The 20,783-nt window shown below is 48.3% G+C and overlaps 1 protein-coding gene across 2 annotated transcripts; it reads left to right on the top strand.

Moving 5' to 3' along the window:
* The first annotated feature begins 72 nt into the window (after positions 1 to 72).
* On the top strand, positions 73 to 19,386 carry USP20 (ubiquitin specific peptidase 20). 2 transcript variants are annotated; one of them, XM_032131079.1, is made up of 24 exons: positions 73 to 177; positions 3,187 to 3,297; positions 3,665 to 3,718; positions 4,387 to 4,449; positions 4,562 to 4,693; positions 5,332 to 5,428; positions 5,619 to 5,688; positions 6,271 to 6,384; positions 7,486 to 7,564; positions 8,879 to 9,320; positions 10,207 to 10,344; positions 11,547 to 11,659; positions 12,097 to 12,269; positions 12,739 to 12,833; positions 13,328 to 13,361; positions 13,573 to 13,618; positions 13,890 to 14,070; positions 14,513 to 14,639; positions 14,724 to 14,893; positions 15,524 to 15,605; positions 15,881 to 15,989; positions 16,339 to 16,441; positions 16,693 to 16,764; positions 17,446 to 19,386. In XM_032131079.1, the coding sequence occupies exons 2-24, from the start codon at positions 3,217 to 3,219 to the stop codon at positions 17,604 to 17,606; spliced, it is 2,736 nt and encodes a 911-aa protein (XP_031986970.1). In that variant the 5' UTR covers positions 73 to 177; positions 3,187 to 3,216; the 3' UTR covers positions 17,607 to 19,386. The 2 variants fall into 2 exon arrangements, with proteins under 2 accessions (XP_031986970.1, XP_031986971.1); XM_032131080.1 differs by lacking the exon at positions 73 to 177 and adding an exon at positions 254 to 530.
* The last annotated feature ends 1,397 nt before the right edge of the window (positions 19,387 to 20,783 follow it).

Genomic DNA, 20,783 nt, shown 5'->3' with positions numbered 1-20,783 from the left:
CCGCCTCCTCCGCTCGGCCCCTCCCCGCCCCGCCCCGCCGGGCCCGGCCCCCGCTCCTCCCCCGGCCTGCGCGGCACCCGCCGCTCCTCCGCCGCCTCCCCGCGCTGCTCGGGGCCCGCGGCCCTTCCCGGCGGCCCGGCCTGGGGCGGGGGCGGCGACGCCCCGGGCATCCCGCAGGTGAGCGAGGGCCGCGGGCCGGGGCGGCGGGGCCGTGGCCGCGGGGCTGTGCGGAGGGAGGGCGGCCGGGCCGCGCCGGGGATGATGCAGCAGCAGCGGCCGCGGGGACTCCGGGCCGGTCCTGTCGTGCCCCGGCGCTGGGGCGGCCCTGCAGCCCCAGGGTCTGGTGCCGACCCCGGGAGCGGGACATTGCGGCTTCAGGCTGTTTCTGTTCAGTCTCGCTCGTGCCCAGCAGCTGTAGCCTCTGTCAGGAGAGGACTTGTATTTTGGGGGTCTGCTGCACTTGAGGAGCGACGTAGCAGGCAAGGGGGGATATCCCGCAGGTGTTTTGTGCCTGAAAGCTAAATCTCTAGGTGAGTCGTTGTGTTGTGACCTCCCGTAATAAATCAGTGTTCAGACCTGCTCTCCTTTGCGTGTTCCACATAAACCTCCTGTTTTTCCCATACCTGATGCAGCTGCGAGCCAGGAGCACCTGCTTTCTGCTTCTGCCTTGTCAGTAGGGCAGTTCGGTAAATATGTCTTTCTTTGGTATCTCAAGTATAAAATGTCTCCAAGAACAACTGCAGAGGCTTCCTTCTCTTAGTAGGTTATGCAAGACCAGACCTGGTAGTTGTTTTGTGGATGAACGGTGCAAAGATTTCTTTTATTTGTGCAGTTGCTCCACTGAATGTCAGCCTGCATGGATCTGAAACTCTTGACAGCTGGCTCTAGCTTTGGTACAAAACCACACACTTGTTTTAAGAAAAAAAAAAAACAACCAACCAAAACCGAGAAATGTGTTCCTGTAGAAGGCAGAGATGCTGGGTTTGGCAGCAGTTGAAGCGACTGAAAGTAGGTTGCAGTTACGGAGGAATTGTTCTGACATGTTCGTGTGCTGTTCTCCCACAGCGGTGCTTGAGAAAGACAGGCTGAAGGACTTGGTTTAGGGTAACTTCTTTTCCCACCATACGCAGTACATTTTGACAAGCACAGTTCAGCTCTCTGGCAGTGCTTTTATGAAATTCCTGGTTTCCTGAGCAGAATTAGGGTTGTGTGTGCCAGCTATAGCTCTTAGGGCAGAGTTGTGGGAAGGCAGAAGTTGAATATTTCCTTCTGAACAGTCACAAACCTTTTTCTGGTGTGTGTTGTCAGGGCTGAGAGGCAAAAATTAGGTTTTCCCTGCTTTGTTCAGAAAGGGAAGCCCTGTGTGGGAAGATCAGTACCCCAGTGCAGGAAAGTCTAAAGGCATGGTTTTAATTTTGAGGAGAGGGGTGGTCCCACAGAATGCACTGAAGCCATCCACATCCACAAGACTCTACTTAACAAAGTGTGCTTCAAAACCAGTTCCCAATTAGCTTAAGCTGGTGAAGATATGGGGTCTGAAATTAATTTAAAAACAGTATTTTGTTCGTTAGATTTTCTAGGAAACATCTGGGAGAGAGAGAGAAGAAATCAAGGATAGTGAAATATCAAATGTAATGTTGATACTTTTTTCTTTTTAATTGGACCAGCTGATGCATTTGGGCAAAGGGGTCGGTTTTGATGAAGGAACTCAGAGCCTGAAATGTCCCAGTTTTATGCATTAGTCAAAGCCACTGTGCTCTTGTCACTTGTCTTTTAAATCAACATGTGTTACACGGTGCTGCTTTCCTTCTCTGTGAAGCTGCATGAAATTGCTCTGTTGTTTGTTAAGCATCTCTTCACAGGTTACTGAGATCCAGGTCAGCACCCCTGTGGTGTTTTCTACCACGCACATATGATTTCTTCTCCCTTTGCTCCTCCCATCAGTTTATTCAGTTCTAAAGAGTGCTGGGAAAACATTGTAAAATTATCCTTGAGGTTTATCTTCTGCCAAGACAAGGTGCTAGGCAAGCTTTTCCACTCCCAAGATAAGTGTTACTGATATGGCGTATTTATTTATAATTTTTTTTTCCTTTTCTCCCTACTGTCAGTGATTCAGACCAGATAACACTGGGAATTGTTTCAAATGTCCTCAAAATGTGAAAAAAGAGTGTAGCAGCCATGCTGCTGCTGGAGTCATTAACATCAAGTTCATCAGATTTTTCCACTTCTTTGTTGCAATGATGTGGGCTCTTCACATCTGCTTCATTTCCAGCCAACTGTAATATTTTGGATCCTTGTCTGTGCTATTAATATCACTTATCTTCTTTTCTATTTTTTTAACAGCCATGAGCAAGGTTATTTAAACTATGCTTAAGAAACACAAACTCTTTCCATTTTTTTTATAGCTTCATGTTACTGAGACATGTTTAAAGTCTTTTACATATCCATGGACCACCATGAAAGTGTTGATTGTGTTCATAAGCTATGAAATAATCTGTTCTTGCCTTGCTTGGATGTACGAGCTGGGTGGAACAGTGTGTTATGTTTTGTACAGTCTTCGAGTTATGTGGCTCATACTGTTAAAAATCCACCCATGAAATGGTAAATTCCTCAGAGACTGAAGCCTGCTTATCGGTGTTACAGTTCATTTAAGTCTATTTCCCTCTTGCCCAGCTTCGTTTAGAGCTAATCATATTTTTAATGTTTGATGAAGTAGTGTAACAATGAAATGTTAGATTCAGATCAGCACAGTTGGGTGCATGAAGCTCAGAGACACCACAGGCTAAGTACTGGTGTCATGGGCTGCAGCACCTTTCACTTTTCATCAGAGTTTCATGCAAATGAGCTAATTAGATTTATATCTTTGCAGCTGAAGCTGTGCCTGTGTGCCAAGCACCTCCCTGCATTTCTGAAGGCACATTCCATGATATGGATTATTAGCTTTATTTGTGTGTTTCCCTCTCCTCCCCATGGTTTTGCTCCTTCCCTACAATACCACAATGCAGCCACTCAGCAGTGGGGCCAGACTGTGCCAGTTTGTGGGGCTCCAGGTTTAGATTTGTTTCAATCTCTGAACCTTAAAGATAGATAAGGAATTCTGATATGCAAAACATGCCCAGGTATCTTCTTACAATCATGAGAACAAATTTGACATGTAGTGAAAGGAACCATCCTTTCTTGTCCTAGGAAACCCTCCTCACATGAGTGTTGGTGAAAATGGGGGACACAAGGGACATCTGTCCTCACCTGGATTCCATAGGAGAGGTGACCAGGGATGATCTGCTGCTCAAATCCAAGGTACAGGGTTGTGGCTCTCAGTCCTTTCCCTTTTAGCTGTTGTGCATGGATTTGCATGTTTGCTTTTTGAAGAAAATGCTGCCTATCTCCAGAGAGAAAATCTCCTTCCCCCACTGATGTACCCACATGTCCCATAAATTCACCCTCTGTGACCCCACAAATTTATCACTGTCATTTTATCCTGCTTGAATGTGTCACTTAGCTAAAATGCTGCAATTGTGTATTTGACTGGAAGAGTGGTGTTAAGGAATGAAATACTATGAGCTGAAGGTTGGGCTATGTCATCGAGAAGTTTCTCAGTCTTCAAGGACTTGGTTACTTAAAAACCAATCAAGCAAACAAACCTTCTTTTATCTTGAATATGCAGGGAACTTGCCAGTCTTGTGGAGCTGTGGGACCAAACCTCTGGGCTTGTCTTCAGGTAAAAATGGCTTGTTTGTGTGCATGATGTGGTGGGACTTCACTCAAATAGCATTTATACTGAAAAAAAAGAGTGGGAAACAAAGAAGGGGTTCACAGTAGAGCTATATACTGATTTTTGATGGATTCCAGGGAGGAGACTCTCTAGGTGAAAGGGTAGTACTGTCACAATCTGACAAGATGTAACAGTTCACTCCTTGTAGGGGATTGCCCTTGCTATTCCCAGGAGGAATGAATGAACTGCCCAGTGTTGGCTGTTGGCTGGGTGCTGCCTCTGCTAGCACCTGTGGAGGGGCTGCAGGGTGACACCTTGGAAGTGAGGAGGGAGGGGATGCCCTGGGACATGCAGGCGGGCAGGGACTGTTTATTTTTACACTGGAATGCCCAGGCTTGGGGCTGCTCAGATGAGATCCCTGTTGGAGCAATGGCCTTGGAACAGAGACTTTGCCTGGGTGCAAACCTGGTTCCAGGTTTTCTTTCTTAAATAACTTCTAAATTTTCATCAATTCTAAATTTCCGTCTTGTTCTGGGCCCTGAATAAAAAGCAGGTTAGCAAGCTGGCAAGAGAATTCTGACGTTGCTGCTGCTGCTGGGACTGGAGTTGCAGACTGTTTTCTAAAGGGTCTAACTTGATGTGCTCATTGTGCTTTGGCTCTTTCCCCTCTCTAGATTGGTTGTCCTTATGTTGGTTGTGGGGAGTCCTTTGCTGACCACAGCACACTTCATGCACAGGTGAGCTTTTCTCTGTCCCCCACATTTAAACAGACAGAGCTGGATTTTCCCTGTAGCATGTTCTGGTAGTCTCAAACCAGAGGAGATCTGTTACTTCATTTTTAATTACCAGGCCAAGAAGCACAACCTGACAGTGAATCTGACCACGTTCCGTGTGTGGTGCTATGCCTGTGAGAAGGAGGTGTTCCTGGAGCAGCGCCTGGCAGCTCACCCACCATCACCCCCCGTCAAGTTCCCTGAGCCGGTGGGTCTGTGTCACACAGGGCAGAGCTGAATGCTTGGCAGGGTTTTTGTTTGCCTGGTGTAACATTAGCCAAGTGATTTCTACCATGGTGCAGCATTTGCTGTGACAGGGATACCTTCACTGAAAGTGGCTGCCTGTAGCCAGAAGACCACTAGCCCCGTCTTACAGGGTCTTCCAGCAGAAAGACTTCCAAATGACTTAGGGGTGGGAACTAGATGACCTTTAAGGTCTGTTCCAACCCAAACCATTCTGTGACGCTATGATTCTATGACTTGAATATCCGTTCTGACTTTATTTTTAGCCTTTACAATGGGATGTCTGCATGTGAGAAGAACCTGTCACATTTTCATTTCCAATGCATGGCCCATGGAAATTTCAGCTGTCAGACCAGAAACACCATGTGCTTCTGACACTGCTGCTCATTCCTGATGCTTCTTATCACCTGTACTGGAAGCAGTAATGGCACTATAACTACTCCCTGCTGGTTCAGTGAGAAGGGTAGACAGTGCAACCTGTTCTTCCTTCTCCTGCTACTTTTCTTGAAGGCTGGCTTGATTTATGTGTGAGATAATATCTCTCACAGCTCATCTTTCAAAGCAGACCTCTGACTGATGCTTATTTCTCTGTCTTTAATCTAGGATTCTCCTTTGCCTGCTCACCCTCTAAAAGCTGTTCCGATTGCAGTGGCTGATGAAGGCGAATCTGAATCAGAGGATGATGATTTGAAACCAAGAGGTAACTTTGCATTGAGTTGATTAAAGGGCTGGCAGGGCAACTCTGCAGTCTGTAGGACCTGCACTGAGAGGGTTCCTGGCAGCAGGTTGTGGAGACTGCCTAGAAAGGGCTGGATTCCCTCTCCTCAGGGAGGACTATAGAAAGCAGCACATCTGGAAAGTGATTCATCCCTCTCTTGTTTGTGCTTTAGGCCTTACTGGAATGAAAAATCTTGGGAACTCCTGCTACATGAATGCAGCACTTCAGGCTCTCTCAAACTGGTAGGTATTAGGGCTTTCAGTGTTGTCTTAACTGACTTCACTAAATACCAAAAGTATCACCTCTGATCTGAAACCTTCATGAATCTTGCAAAGAGGGATTAGCCAGGCTGGGGACAGAAGAGGATAGTGTTCTTTTAGGGTAACAGAAGTGTTACAGTAGGAAATTGAGTGATCAGCCAGCTCGTGGCTATGTACAAGACTCACGTTTAAATGAATGCTTGAAGTAAAACTTCATCATTTCTGTTGCAACAGAAATTATTTATCCCAGGGAAAGCCATATCACATCTCTTTATTCTCCCCACTGATATCATTCTAACAACCTATATCCTAAAATATTCTCTAGCCATCCTGCTGAAAACTAATTCCAGGATCTTTTTTGTACTGCGAACAGGTTCAGATCAGCCTTTTCCATTTGTTTCAAGTGAGGAGTCACGTCTGCATCTGGAATCACTTCTTTCCTTGGTTTAAAATTAGTACCTTAAGCATGCTTTTGATAAGGCCTGCATGAAGTTTTGATAAATAAATAGAAGCACAGGAGAAATTTCTGTGTGCTGAATTCTTCTCTTTTTCCTTCTCTTGTAGCCCACCTCTCACACAGTTTTTCCTGGAATGTGGTGGACTGGTCCGTACGGATAAGAAACCTGCCCTGTGCAAAAGTTACCAGAAGTTGGTGTCTGAGGTTTGGCACAAGAAACGGTGCGTGGTGGCCCCTGATCTAAACTGGCCAGGTTTCAGAGGGGTGTTAGTCCTGAGGTCTGGCATCAGCAGAGAGGAAATCTGATCCTCGGGGACAAGTGCATTGTCTGAGGCAGTCATTTCACCCCCTGCGTGAATGGGGATGTGAGAATTTCCCTGGATCCAGGAGATCCCATGTCCTGCTGCTGGTGATAAAATGGGCACATTGATGTCAGTGAGAAGAATTCATTCTTAACATTACGATTTTTAAAAGGAAGAGTTTTTAAAAAATGTAATTCCCCTGTTGGCAATGAAGAAAAAATGATGGAGTAAGGGAATACTTGGGGCTGTCTCCAAGTGTTTTACGTGGACTTCAGTGACCAGCACTTAATTGCACTGCTCTTGATTAGCAGAGGAATTGATGATTTGGATGGAAAAAGTGATTCAGAGATTTTTACTGAATAGAGTGGAAAATGAGGTGACATTTTGGGAAACATTTGCTATTGGTTCAAATTCTAGACCAGTTCAAAGGACAGTGCAAAATTATGTAGCTCTGTTTAAATCTGATGATGTCTGCTCTGTGCAATCAATTAAAAGCCATCAAAACAGGAATTTAAATGGCATTGCATGTTTGTCTCAAGTTCATTATTAACAAGGAATAAGTAAGATATGGAACAAGGTGAACTGTGTCTGTGGAGGAGGAGGCTGCAGGCTTTGAAGCAATATCATGTCCTTTTAATATTGATTGGATTTACCTCAGCCTGCCCAGATTTTGAGACAGAGATGGTGCTGGAAAATCAAATGAAGTAACTAATTGCCAAATCCTGTTCTGGAAAGAATCACTTTCACACTCAGTGTGACAGAGCTGTAAGTGAAATGTGTTTTGGGGAAGGGTCTCTCTGGAAGGACAGACTGGAATGACTGCAAGGTGTTTTCTGTCTCTTGGTGTGTTTGTCATCCAGCTCATGCAGAAATCTCTGCCCAGGCTTTGCAGGTGCATAATTATCTTTTGTTCTCTTTAACTGCACACCACACCCTCTGTCACGGCCTGTTAGACAAACTGGCTCCAGGCCCGATAAGCAAACTGACTTTTTTCTTTTTTCTTTTTCCATGTCTGAACAGCCCGAGTTATGTTGTTCCAAGCAGTCTATCCCATGGAATTAAGCTTGTCAATCCCATGTTCCGAGGCTATGCACAGCAGGTGGGGCCTGAAAAAACCCATGCCATTATTCCAAAGATGGTGGGAATTTGTGGTGCTTGTGTTCAGAAGGAGGAGCTTGAGCTCGGGGGCCATGGCCTTTTTGTGTCAATATCAGTGATCTGATAGAGCATTTGAGTGGGATTTAGGAGACCTGGATTCTTTTCCAGGCTTGCCTCTGGCTTGTTGGTACCAAATCAGTTCATTTTCTTGTGTCAGCTTGCTCATGTCTGAAATTATGGTGGTCAAATCCTTTATAAACAGCTTTGAGATCTATTGATACCTGCTCTATAAGAGTTTGGTATTATTTATTCATGTCAAAGCTGAGGAACCTGGATAAATCTGCACTAAAAAGATATGAATGTTCTATATTCTTTTTCTGGGGAAATACAGCAAACTTAAGTCTTATTTAAAGGTAGTATCCTTATTTTTTTTCCTTTGAAGTCTTTATCAGCGTAGCTCTTCTGTTTGTTCTTCATAATAATATGTAAACAACAAACTATGATTAGAAAATTTACTAGAGAAGTGACAGTACATCAAAACTGTGATAGTGACAAGAAATCAAAACAGAGAATAAAAATAATGATTAATGAAAGAACTTCTGTATTTGTCTTTGATGTGAAATACGTTGGATTGGAAAACTGATCTGAAGAGATAAATTTGAAAGGTAGGCAGGGCAGGCTAAAAGCCAAACTTCATAAAACAACTGAAATGTCGTAATTAACTTTCTGGAGTTGTCAAAATACCACGTTGCTTTCCAGCAGCTCCTTTGAAGCCGATGTATCAACTCTTTTACCATGTATTATGGATGTAGGAGCTGGCATCTAGACTGTATAGCCTTGGGTTTCTGGTTCCACTCCCTGTTTATTAAAGATTTTTATCTGCTCTCTCTAAGAGATGGCTTGCCATGAGCAGAAGTCAGTGTTCATAAAATGTATTTGTGGGTAGGAGTCTGTTCTCCAGGGCCTGCTGTTCTTACCAGGTTTCTCCTTGCTTTTCCCCTATTTTCTGAGGCAACCCCCTGAAAAATGTGCTCCTGGTTTGCCTTCTACAGCTGTTCTCTGGTTTTTCAATGCCTTTCAGCTGAAGATATTCAGATAAAAAAATTAGGCCTTTAGTTATTTAGGAGTTAAAGCATTTCTGTAGCAGACAAGCTCTTTGGTGTGTGGCCCTGCTTTAGCTGAGTCTGTGCGCTGCAGACCGGGCTCACCTTTGTGGGCACTCTTGGAATCAGCTGTGAATGGAGCCACCTCCTCTTTTGTCCCTCTCATTTGCCCCATTTCCAGCTGGATACTGACATGGACTCTTGGTTTTCAGGACACCCAGGAGTTCCTGCGGTGCCTGATGGATCAGCTCCATGAAGAACTGAAGGAACCCGTTGTTGCAGAGACGAGGGATTTGGATACCAGTGACCAGGAGGACAAGCGGGAGGGCGACCGAAGCCCTTCAGAGGACGAGTTCCTTTCCTGTGACTCCAGCAGTGACAGGGGTGAAGGAGAGGGCCAGAGTCGGACCTCAGGGAGCATGGGCAGCAGCTCCCTGGCAGAGACAGAGCTGCTGATCCAGGATGAAGCAGGGAGAGGGATCTCAGAGAAAGAGAGGATGAAGGACAGAAAGTTCTCCTGCGGCCATCGGCGCAGCAACTCAGAGCAGGTGGATGAGGATGCAGATGTTGATACTACAATGATGCCAGTTGATGGCAGAGCCTCACCTGAGATGCTGCCAGCTCCCCGTCCTGCCAGTCCGTGTAGGACACCAGGTATACCCCTCTTCCAGTTGGGATATTTCCAGGAAGACATATTACCATCCTCCACAGGGACTGTGGCGTAGTGCAGTGGCAAACACTTAATGTGATTGTTCCTTCTCTGGGTTTCAAAAGATTTTGCATCCAAGGTTTTCCTCAGTCCCTGCCTTTGTGCACAATTGCTTCTGTAAGGAAGTGTACTTGGTGAGCCAGAGAGGTGCTTAGCCAGGCTGTGAGCTGAGTAAAGGCACAGCAGTGAGAGCTGCCTCTGCCAAGCCTGCAAACACTGTATTGATGCCTTTTAAGAAAAAAGGTTTGGTATGTGTACGTCTCTTTATTTGATACGCTGGCCTGGGGAAATATTAGCTGTGGAAAAGGCATGGCAGTAGGTATTTGCTAATGTTGGACTGTGGGCTTTGGGGAGAGAAAACGAAGAGGCACAGTTTGAGCATTTCTGTGTCTCAGGGAAAAGAAAAGAGCAGCAGTGTGGAGTCACCTCAAGCTGAACATATCTGATCTTTCAACGCTTCTTTATGTAAGAGTCTTACTCTGCCAGCTGGCACTGAAGGCAGAAATGCTGTTTGTGTGGATTAGGGCTACAGGAGCAAGCTGCAAAAACTAATTAGTCACAAGTGTGAAAAAAAGGCAGGTTGTTTTTGGGGTTTTTTTTAGTATGTAATTATTAGCTGTTGGGTACAGCTCCGTATGCACTCTCACCCGTGACTGAGGGAGCTGTGTCTGCCAGCCTGTGCAAGCAGGACAGTTAATGGACACTGAACTGTGCCTTTGGGAAAGATTCTGTGCTGGAACACAGAGCTGGGCTGACGTGGATTGCAGTGGGGTTGCCTTTCATAACTGGAGTTTTCACCAGTGCCTTTTCCCTCCCCATTTTCCCAAACAGAACCTGACAATGATGCCTATGTGCGCTGCTCCTCGCGCCCTTGCAGTCCAGTCCATCATGAAATGCACTCCAAGCTTTCCAGCAGTCCTCCCCGCTCCAGTCCTGCCAGGCTGGGACCTTCCTACATACTCAAGAAAGGTAGTGCAAAGAGGGATTGCTGGGAGGCAAAGAGGGGAGCATGTAGAGGAGGGGAGAGAAGGAATCCATCATGATTCTTGATTAACAGATGTAAGAAGTGCTGGTTGCCCTGGACATCAGTGTGTTCTAAAATAGTATTTGGCAAAGACTACAGTAAACCTGCAGATGAAGTCAAGCTCTGGGCACAGCGTTGTTCTAATGTGTTCTTACACTGGAGCCTGCAATGATCCATGTCTGCATCTGTGTGCTGCATTTGTCCTTAATAAAATGTCTCAGAAGTCCCAGGCACAAGCTCTGTCCCTTTAGGGGTGTGTGGAGATACATAAACATTTGTCTGCCAGACTTGAATTTCATGGCATGTGGGCCAGAGAACTGTAAGATGCTGTTACTGACAGAGCTTCCTGCCTCTTGGACATCTTGGGCTCACAGGAATGGAATTAGGGCTGCAGATGTCCCTGCAGTGCTGGGAGCACTGTCAGGCTGCAGAATGGAGCCTGGCTTGTGTTGTTATCAAACTGGTCCCTTCATCCCAAAGCAAACTGCAAATCAAAATCCCTCAACGCTACATAGTCCGCAAACACAATGGCTTGTGCTTGTACCACTTCCCTCCAGCTGCTCCATGAGGACATTCTTTCTTCAGCCCCTTGGCTGAGGTCAGCATAGCTGCAGATGTTCTGGCTGCATGAAATCCACTCTGTCTTCCTGCACGTGTGTGTGGGGACAGGGTTGTTGTTAAACAAAACCTTGCATTTGGCCAGTCCCTGCTGTGGAGAGTCCTCTCCAGTGCAAGACACTTGGGGAACACGTGGTAAATGTCAGAGGGGGAAAAAAAAGGACAAAGCACTGAGGCAGGTGAGGGGGAGAGGAAGTGAAATGCAAAGCTTGGAGCAAAATGTCACAAAACCTCAGAAAACCAGGGACTGTCTGTGGCAGGGCCAGGCTTCTAAACATGTAAAAGGATGGAAACAGGAGTTCCAGTACAACAATTTCTGCCTCCTGAGAGCTGACTGGTGTTGGTTCAGTTGGCTGCCTTCCCCTTGTACCACACACAGCAGCAGAGTCCTCTGTGTCCTTTCACACCTTGCCTCACCATGTCCCTGGAATGGGGTCTGAACATCAGGACAATGCTTGTCCCGTGTTCTTGTGTAGCTGTGTGACTCTGTGGAGTTGTGAGACTGAGAGGGCCATTCCTTGTTTTCCAGCCCAAATGCAGGCTTCTGGGAAAAAGAAGAAAGAGCTCCGTTACCGCAGTGTCATTTCCGACATCTTTGATGGCTCCATCCTCAGCCTGGTGCAGTGCCTCACCTGCGACAGAGTGAGTGTCCTGGGCCCTCCCAGTCACCCAGCACAGGCTTTGTGCTTGTAGATCTATCTCTTCCTAGGGAATGGTGCTGCTCTTCCAAACCCTGTGGGATGCAGCACCTGCTAAAATGGTGATAGGGGATGGCAGGGGAGGTGTGAAAACCTGCCATGCCAAGGATATGTGTTTCTCTGTTTGCTGATCCATGCTACTGAGTTGACCCAGCAGTATCACATTCACATTAGAAAACTGAGTCCGGTGCTACAAAACCCATGACAGAAGTCTGTGCTGACAGCAGGGAAGAGTAATTAGCCACAGGGAGTTGCTTCTGCTGCCAGCTCACATTTCTAGTCTAGACAAAATCCAAGCAGTGATAAAAGCTGATGAAGGTCAGGTCCCAGCTCCATTACACACATGGGAAACCCAGACCTCTTCCTCTTGGATATTTCCAGGTTTCTACAACAGTGGAGACGTTCCAGGACCTGTCACTCCCAATCCCAGGGAAAGAGGACTTGGCCAAGCTGCACTCTGCCATCTACCAAAACGTGCCAGCTAAGACAGGGGCGTGTGGGGACAACTATGCCTCGCAAGGCTGGATTGCTTTCATCATGGAGTATATCCGGAGGTGTGTTCCCTATGCAGGACCTCTGTTTTCTGGGATTTGCCCTGCAGTGCTGGAAGGCAGCTGTCCCTAACCAGTGGTGTTAACATTGGAATGTCAATTGGAACCATTCCTTGGAGGACAGCTTTTGGTACCTCACAGAGGGTGGAGCCTTTTCATGTGGACCAGTTGTTACTGCTCCTCTAGACCTCTCACACACCTTGAGAGCTCTCATGCAGCTGATCACCCCTCACTGCTGCCTTTAGCTCAGACTTGCCCTCCAGAGCAAATTAATTCCTGGTGTAGTTTTCCAAATAATTTCCAGTTTGAGTAGGAGTATCAGCTGAGAGCAGTTGTGCTTTCTCTGCTCCTCTGGGATGTGGGATGAGCTTAAGACCTACAGCTAGAAGGAAATTTATCATCCAGTTGGGGTTTTGTGTGCCAAAGCATTCAGCTATTTTATTTATAACTCTTACTCTCTTCTCCTTTGCAGATTTGTGGTGTCCTGTATCCCTAGCTGGTTTTGGGGTCCTGTGGTGACACTGGAGGATTGCCTTGCTGCCTTTTTTGCAGCAGATGAGTTGAAGGGTGAGTTTTTTCGGTGGGGTCTGACAGCATGGAGGAGCATTCCATATGCATTTTGAAGGCAGATTAAATCTCCTAGAGATCCTGCCTTGGTGTGTCATTAGAGACCGGCAGTGCCGAAAGTTGGCAGCTCAGCATCTCTGAGCAGGAGGGAACTTTTCCACCTGCTCAGGGGTGGGAAATCTGGATGAGAGTGTCCTCAGTGAGGAGCAGGTAGAGCTGTTGGCTGGCTGAGTGCTGTGGCTCCTCAGTTTCTTCACTTTCTCATCTTTCAGCTCTGGAAGACTCACACCATTTGCTGTTCAGGTGTGGTGGTGGGCACTTTCCTGCTAATTGACTGCTTCCCCTTCTTGCCTACACTTACTGAGAGGAGTTGTGATCTCTTCTCATCCTGGCCTGCCCAAAAGGCTCTTAATCTGCTTACTGTCTGGAAATCTCGCTGTGTCAGCCTCGTATGCTCTGAGCAGCTGCATAATGGCTCTCTTCTCTCTCTACAGGGGACAACATGTACAGCTGTGAACGGTGTAAGAAGTAAGTTGGCATTACCTGTATTGTGTTGCATGTCTGGAGTTTTATTTCTGGAACTTTATTTCTCTACTGATGTCAGATACTTTGCTGTGTCCTCTTCCTGGTCAATTCTTTTGCTGGAATTCAGGATTTGTCTTGGATTCCAAAGCAAGCAAGACCCAGCCATGCCTTTGCTGTAGAGAGTCCTCACAGCTCGTTTCTTTTCCTCCCTCAGGCTGCGGAATGGAGTGAAGTACTGCAAAGTTCTCCGGCTCCCAGAGGTGGGTAAAAGCACCTTGTTTCCTAGTTTTCTTCTAACAGCCACTGAAGAGGTGAGGAGGCCAGAGGCAGAATAAAACCAGCAGGTTTTTTGGTGGCAAAGTCCTGTATCTAGATCAGAAGAGACTTTCTCAGTCTAACTGATGAGCCAGCAGGATTAATGAGAAACAGGCAAAGAACTCCTGCAAAGATCAGACACACAGAGATGTGCTGTGCTCCCAGAGCTCCCGTGGCAAAACTGCCCTTTGATGTCCTCTATCCTTGGTCTTTTAGATCCTTTGCATCCACTTGAAACGGTTCCGGCACGAGGTGATGTATTCCTTCAAGATCAACAGCCACGTCTCCTTCCCCTTGGAAGGGCTGGATCTGCGACCTTTCCTCGCCAAGGAGTGTGTGTCCCAGATCACCACCTACGACCTCCTGTCAGTCATCTGTCACCACGGCACAGCTGGCAGTAAGTCCTTCCCTGGAGGAGGAACAGGATGGGAGGAGTGTGACTGAGGCAGGAGTGTGGTCAGGAGTAGCCAACACCTCTGCTGGGCTGAAGGGCAGCATAAGACCCCCTCCATTCTGTGCTCTGCCTGAGCAGCCTCTGCCCTTTGAAAAGTGAACTGAGCAGTTTCTGACAGATCCCCTGCAGCTCTTTCACCCTCCCCACGGGCTTGGCTCAAACCCTTTCCCACTGTTCAGTCTTGCTGAGAGGCCTTTCCAAGGAAGGGAAATCAGGGTGACAGTGCCAGGCTCTGCTGCTCCAGCAAAGCTTGCCTGAACAGGAATTATCCTTTTTTTTTTGTCTCTCTCTCTGTTCTGTGCCAGCAGCTAATCCTGTTTGTGCTGCTGACATTATCCCAGGCCTGCCTTCTGTCTGCACTGCAGAACTGTGCTTTCTGTTCCAGGTGGCCACTACATTGCCTACTGCCAGAACGTGATCAATGGCCAGTGGTACGAGTTCGATGACCAGTACGTCACCGAGGTCCACGAGACCGTGGTGCAGAATGCAGAAGCCTATGTGCTGTTCTACAGGTGAGCTGTGCCCTCAGCCCCTTCCTGGGTACAGAACGCCTGGAAATGCACTTCACAAATGGAGTTTTCCTTTCCTTGCTCCAGGAAAAGCAGTGAGGAGGCTGTGCGAGAGCGTCAGAAGGTCGTGTCCCTGGCCAGCATGAAGGAGCACAGTTTGCTCCAGTTCTACATCTCTCGAGAGTGGCTCAATAAATTCAACACCTTTGCTGAGCCTGGGCCCATCACCAACCATACCTTTCTGTGCTCCCATGGAGGTAAGGCTGCTGGACCTGGGAGCAGCACCTTTTGTGCTTCCTGGTGCATTAACAAATGTAGGAAAAAGCTCCAGCTGCCATCCTGATATGGGGAAGCTGCAGTGGGATCCTCTTTGGCAGAAACTCCAGCCTGCTCAGGGAGGGATGAGACAATTGCCCATTGTGCTGCTGGTTGGTGGCCTGGGGGGATGTGTAGTGCTGGGAAACAACAGTTTTCAGTTCTCTGTGTTTAAAAACAAACCTGTAGAAAATAGATAGGGCTGGGTTTATCTGTGTTACCCTGTCAGCAGGGCTGGCCCTCGGGGGTTTGTTTGGAGAAGGGAGCACGTGCTGTGGAAGGGAGCTGATAGCACATCTGACTCTGCTGCTGCTTCATCAGCCGTGCTGGGGAGTACTCAGTGTTTGTAAATCTCTCTTCTAAACTGGAAACGAGGCACTTGATTAGAAATTGAGGCTGTGGATTGAGAAACCTCCACAGTTAATGAACTCATGACTGTCTTCCATTAGCAAAGGAAGCATATTGTGGAATCAGAGTTCTCAGAAAGGAACATCAGCCTTTTTATTTGTGTCTGTTGTACGCAGCAATAATGAGATCCCTGATTAACTCTTCCACTTGCCTTTCCTCCACAGGGATCCCTCCTAATAAATACCATTACATTGATGACCTGGTTGTGATTCTGCCCCAAAATGTGTGGGAATATCTCTACAACAGGTGAATATGGGCATTCCATTCTTTCTCCCCGTATTTGTAGAGTGTCCTGATCTAAGCCAGGACAGTATCAGTTCCTGTCCCAAAAGGACAGCAAGAGCTAAGCCAGAACAGCAAAAGTGTGGCTGAGTAAAGGCAGCTCTGTGCCCTCAGCTGCAGATGCACCTCCCTCACCAGTGTCTGGAGTAGTATAAAAATCCCTGTCTGTAGGGTGCAGGGCTGGGAGGCGTTTCCACTCTGCTGCAGTTCTCCATTCTGCTCCCTCTCCCCGTGCCCAGGTTTGGGGGTGGCCCTGCTGTGAACCATCTGTACGTGTGCTCCATTTGCCAAGTGGAGATCGAAGCCCTCGCCAAGCGCAGGAGGATCGAAATCGACACCTTCATCAAGGTTGGCATGGGAAGCATCTGGAAGCAAGGCAAAGGGCAGGGGTGGGAAATGGAGACCTGGAAAACTCCTACCTGTTTTCCAGAACGTGATCTACAGTACAGCCAGGAGATTGGCCTGGGGGTTCCCCAGTGCAGAGGGGCAACTGGGGGGTGAGAATGCTGTGCAGACAGAAAGTGTGAAACCATCCTTGTCTCATGCCTGCTCTGGTGACCAGGAACAGGGTGTGAGGAAGGAATTACATGGGGTTCTTCTGGAGAATGGCAAGGCTGCCTTACAGTTAATGGAAGGGCCTCCCCAAGATCTCAGGAATGACTAAGTCTTTCCTGTATCTCTGTTCCTGCTCTCCCAGCTGAACAAGGCTTTCCAGGCAGAGGAGTCTCCAAGTGTCATCTACTGCATCAGCATGCAGTGGTTCCGGGAGTGGGAGGCCTTTGTCAAGGGCAAGGATAACGGTAAGGATCAGACACTGGGGTCTGTCAGAGGGGAGAGGGGGAATGGAAACGAGTCCATTTGCTGGATCCTGGCTGAGTACTGCCCCTGGCTGGGGTGACAAGGCTGGGCAGGGTTCAGGCACCAGCCACTGGGGCTGCCTGCAGGTCCCCAGGGCAGGACAGAGATGACAAATAGAAGAAGTTAGGAAAGTAGATGAATCTGGAGGCAATGAGGAAATCAGATGGTTTTTGACATATTTGTTCTCCTACAGAGCCGCCTGGACCAATCGACAACACCAAGATTGCCCTCACGAAACCAGGTGGCCACGTGCAAGTCAAGCAGGGTAAGGCTGGTGCTTGCTGCCTGTGGTGTTCCTAAAAGGTGGAGACTGTTCCACTGGATCTGGCTGTCCTTAATGAAGTTACAGAGGAAGATGGTGTTGCAGAGGATTGACAGTTCTCTACCCAGCCCCTGCCCTGAGTGAGCCAGCTCTCTAGTGGCAGCTCCTGCATGACCAGTTTGCTGCTGGGACTGGTTCCTGCAGACCCCCAGCTCCTGCCTTGCTGCTCCCCAGGCCCCTTCCACCCTTCCCCTTTGTGCTGGAGCTTTGATCTTGCGTTGCTTTTGATGTGGTCTTCATTCAGCATCTGTTGTGGTCCCCCTTTCAAAGTTAAAACAGCCTTATGTTGTGCCTGGCGAGGTTTAGATTGGATATTAGGAAAGTTTCTATATGGAAAGGGCTGTCAGGGTTTGGAACAGGCTGCCCAGGGCAGTGGTGGAGTCCCCACCCCTGGAGGGATTTAAACGATGTGTAGATGTGGTTCCTGGGGACATGGATCAGTGGAGGACACACCGGTGCTTCCAGCAGGAGGCGGCACTGCAGGGGCTTTGTGAGGGGACCAGCGGCGTCTCCTCCTCTTGGGATGGGCGTGCGAGGGGAGGTGTTTGGAGAGGAAATCCTGGTGCTGTGGTGCCCTGACCTTTCCCTACTGGTGCATCCGGTTACTGGTGGTGTCCCTTCCAGGTGCTGACTACGGGCAGATCTCCGAGGAGACGTGGGTTTATCTAAGCACCCTGTACGGAGGGGGCCCCGAGATTGCCATCAGACAGAACGTGGCCCAGGTGCAGGAACTGGAAAACCTCCACGGGGAGCAGAAGATTGAAGCAGAGACACGTGCGGTGTGATCTGTGCGGATGGGGCAGGGCAGGGATGGCACAGGTACCTCTGTGGGGGGATGGGAGGCTGAGAATCCTGAGGGGTCGAACGTCCTCCGTTTTCTGGGACTCAAGGTGTGTGCAGTTCCCCCACCACTCCCGGGGCAGGCAGGCTTCCTCCTCCTTTCACGTGGCTCTGAGCACGGGGTGGTGCTGGGAGAGACTGGGACAAAGCTCCTGCACCTGACCTCTGGCTGAAGCCGTGGTCTGAGGCTGCAGCCACAGTCACAGGGCTGTCCTGACCTGAGCCCTCTCCCTTTCCTTAGCATACACCAAACCAGCACTCCCAGCTTGTCCCCAGTGCACTGAGCTCTGCTCCTTTGCACATTTTGTTTTTGGCACTTTTCTTTTTAACTCAAACATGTAAACATAATGAGATGTTATTTATGTTTCCAGCGGGCAGTGTTGCAACCAGAGAAACCTGTTTTTGAGGCTGAGGAAAGCCATGAGGTCTCCCTGTGGTTTTGTGCTGGTGGTGCACAGCTGTCACAACTTCCTAGTTTTGCTCTTTATCAAATTCTTGTAAATTCAGTTGCAATCAACTAAGAAATTTGGAAAGAAGCTATTCCCTTCTCCTCTCACTCCCAAACCCACACCTTCATGGTCCTGCAGAATTTTATTTTCTCCTTGTGTCTCATCTCCTATGTTCAGCACGTTTTTGGACAACAAAGCTGGAAGGTGAGTCCTCCTTCCCAAAGCCTTCCTCAGACTGACCCTGCCATGAGCCTGTGTGTCTCCCTCAGCTGGTGAGAAGCTGAGGGGGGTGAAGCTGAGGAGGGGCCCCTTTGTTCACACAGAGCCCCTTCAGAGGGGTCACCCAGGGCTGGGGAGAGGGCCTGGCTGAGCAGGGCCCAGGCTGGTGAAGCAGCTTTTTAGGAATGAGCTGCTTTCTGCAAACAAGCCCCCACCTGTGTGCTGAGGTCATTCCAGATGTCCTTTGTGTTTACAGTGGCTCATTTAATGAATTTGTTCCCCAATCTACTGCCACCAGTGCAGCCAAGAAGCAGCTGCTGGAGGCAGCAGGGACAGGAATGAAGGCAAAAAAGGCCAAACTCCACTTTCCTCAGCAGGGCTATTCTTAAAATACTTTGTTCATTTTGCAGCAAGGCAAGAGTTTAATCTTTGCAAGCCTTTGAGTGCAGTTTAATGGAGGCAGAGAAGGCAGGGCTGCTTCCCAGGGCCAGAAGAACCAAACTGTGGGTTCATGGTGTGGGTGATGGCACAGCAGCAAGTCTGGCCTTAGTGGTGCCAGACACTGCATGGAGCTGGGACCTCCTGAGCTCCTCACGAAAAATGGGGAGAAGGGGGAGAAAAGGAAAGGCTGCTCCTTGACTTAGAGATAGAAGGGGGTAGGACAGGAGAATTTGAGAAGGAAAACATGACCTTCATGTTATTTTTTCTTTTACTTTTTTTTTGATCAAATGTTTGTTGCAAAAAGCAACTTCTTTAAACATTGTCTGTAATTGATTCAGCATGTTAATTTTACAATCTTGTTCATGGGATGCTTGTTTAGACCCAGCCAGGCCCTAGGAGAGGTCAGAGAACGAGCCACTGTTGGTATTCCCATTGTTCCAAGCTGTCTTTGTTCCCCACTGCAGCAGCCCTGGGATCTGCTGCAGAGCCTGCAGGGCTGCATGTCCGTGTTGTCTGTGTTCCAGAGGGTGCTGTACAGACTGTAATGACACTCCTGTGCTTCAGTGTTAGACCTTGTGCTGAAAGTGGTACAATAAATACATGTGCATTCAACAAGGCCTGCCTTGCCTGGTGAGAGGGGCTGACAGCTCCAGGGAGTGGGGTGGTGAAGGAAGAAAAAATTTAAAAAATTAAATATAAAAATCCAAACTTCCACCTGACCAGAGGCTGTGTGGGGACAGATCCTTCTGGGCAGCAGCGAGAGGAGCCTGAGGCTACTAAACCATCCTGTGCCCATTCAGAGGGCACCTGCCCCTTTAGTCTCTGCTCACAGACCTCCCTTCACCTTTCATTAACCCCATTTCACCTGAGTGTGCCTCAGAAAGCTCCGGGGGTCTGGATGTGCTACTCATTGACCACATTATTATCCTGGAAGTAACTTGCAAGGGAAGGAGTTGAAGTTTCATTGAGCTGTTCCAGGATTCTGCAAGAGTTTCCTGTCACTGTTGTGTGGCCAAATATCCCTGCTGGTCCATTGCCCTCCCTTGGTAACATGTCAGCAGCCTGTTCCCCAGGGAACACCAGGCTCTTGGCACTGGGAATTAACAGAGTTTCTAAAGCAGCCTCAGGGGCTGGAGCAGCAGGAATTCCCTGCCCCAGTGAGTGATGCAGCCTCAGCTGGAGCCTGAAATGTCTGAAGAAGCAGAGCTGGAGCTGGGTGATACGAACATGCAGTTTGTTCTTGAGCAGCTTGGAGTCAACTGCCCAAACCTGGATCTTAAAAACAAGTCCCTTACCTGAGCAACAGCTGAACAGCTCCAAACCTTCCCAGAGCCACCAAGAACTGCCCTCCCCAGGGGTGCATCTGCTCAGGGTCCAAACAGCTCCAGGGCTGCTCTGGCAAAGCCCTGACTCTGCTCTAAGTTACCCTCTGCCTGTTGAAGCGCTCGAGGTTAGTTCTGCATCCTGATTTCATCTGAGCTCTGACTGCAGCCTTGCTTTCCTCCAGCTCCACTGGAGGCAGCCATGGCATTTCTGAGCACACCTCTGAGAGCAGCTCTGAGACAAACAGCTTTCTGAGCACAGCTCTGGGAGCCAGTGCCAGTGCTGAACTCTTTATCAGTTCTCTTTGCAAATCACTTCCCCCTTTTTTTATATCAGGTCCCTTTATCAATTGTAAAAAAAGGGGAGCTGAAAGAACTGTTCGTGCATTGGGGACTGATGGAGCAAACCTCAGTATTCGAGTATCTGCTCCCTCCCTTCAGTCCTCCAGGAGTTCAGTTCCTGTGTGCTGCTCCCAGGAGCAGAGCCATTGCTGTGTTGTAACTGTGACACAAACACCCCATACAACCTTATTTCCTTTTCTTCTCCCTTTTGGCTCAGCTTTCCGCCCCCAGCTCTCACTCACCCCTTCGGTTGTGCCGTTTCTATTTAAAGTCAGCAGTGCTGATTCTGTGAAAGATAAATCCAAGTCAGAGCCAGAGGGACACCCCCTCCTATTCATTGCTGCCCAAA

This window comes from Corvus moneduloides, chromosome 21, assembly GCF_009650955.1.
Source record: "Corvus moneduloides isolate bCorMon1 chromosome 21, bCorMon1.pri, whole genome shotgun sequence".
NCBI lineage: Eukaryota > Metazoa > Chordata > Aves > Passeriformes > Corvidae > Corvus > Corvus moneduloides.
This window is presented reverse-complemented; position numbering and strand designations above follow the sequence as displayed.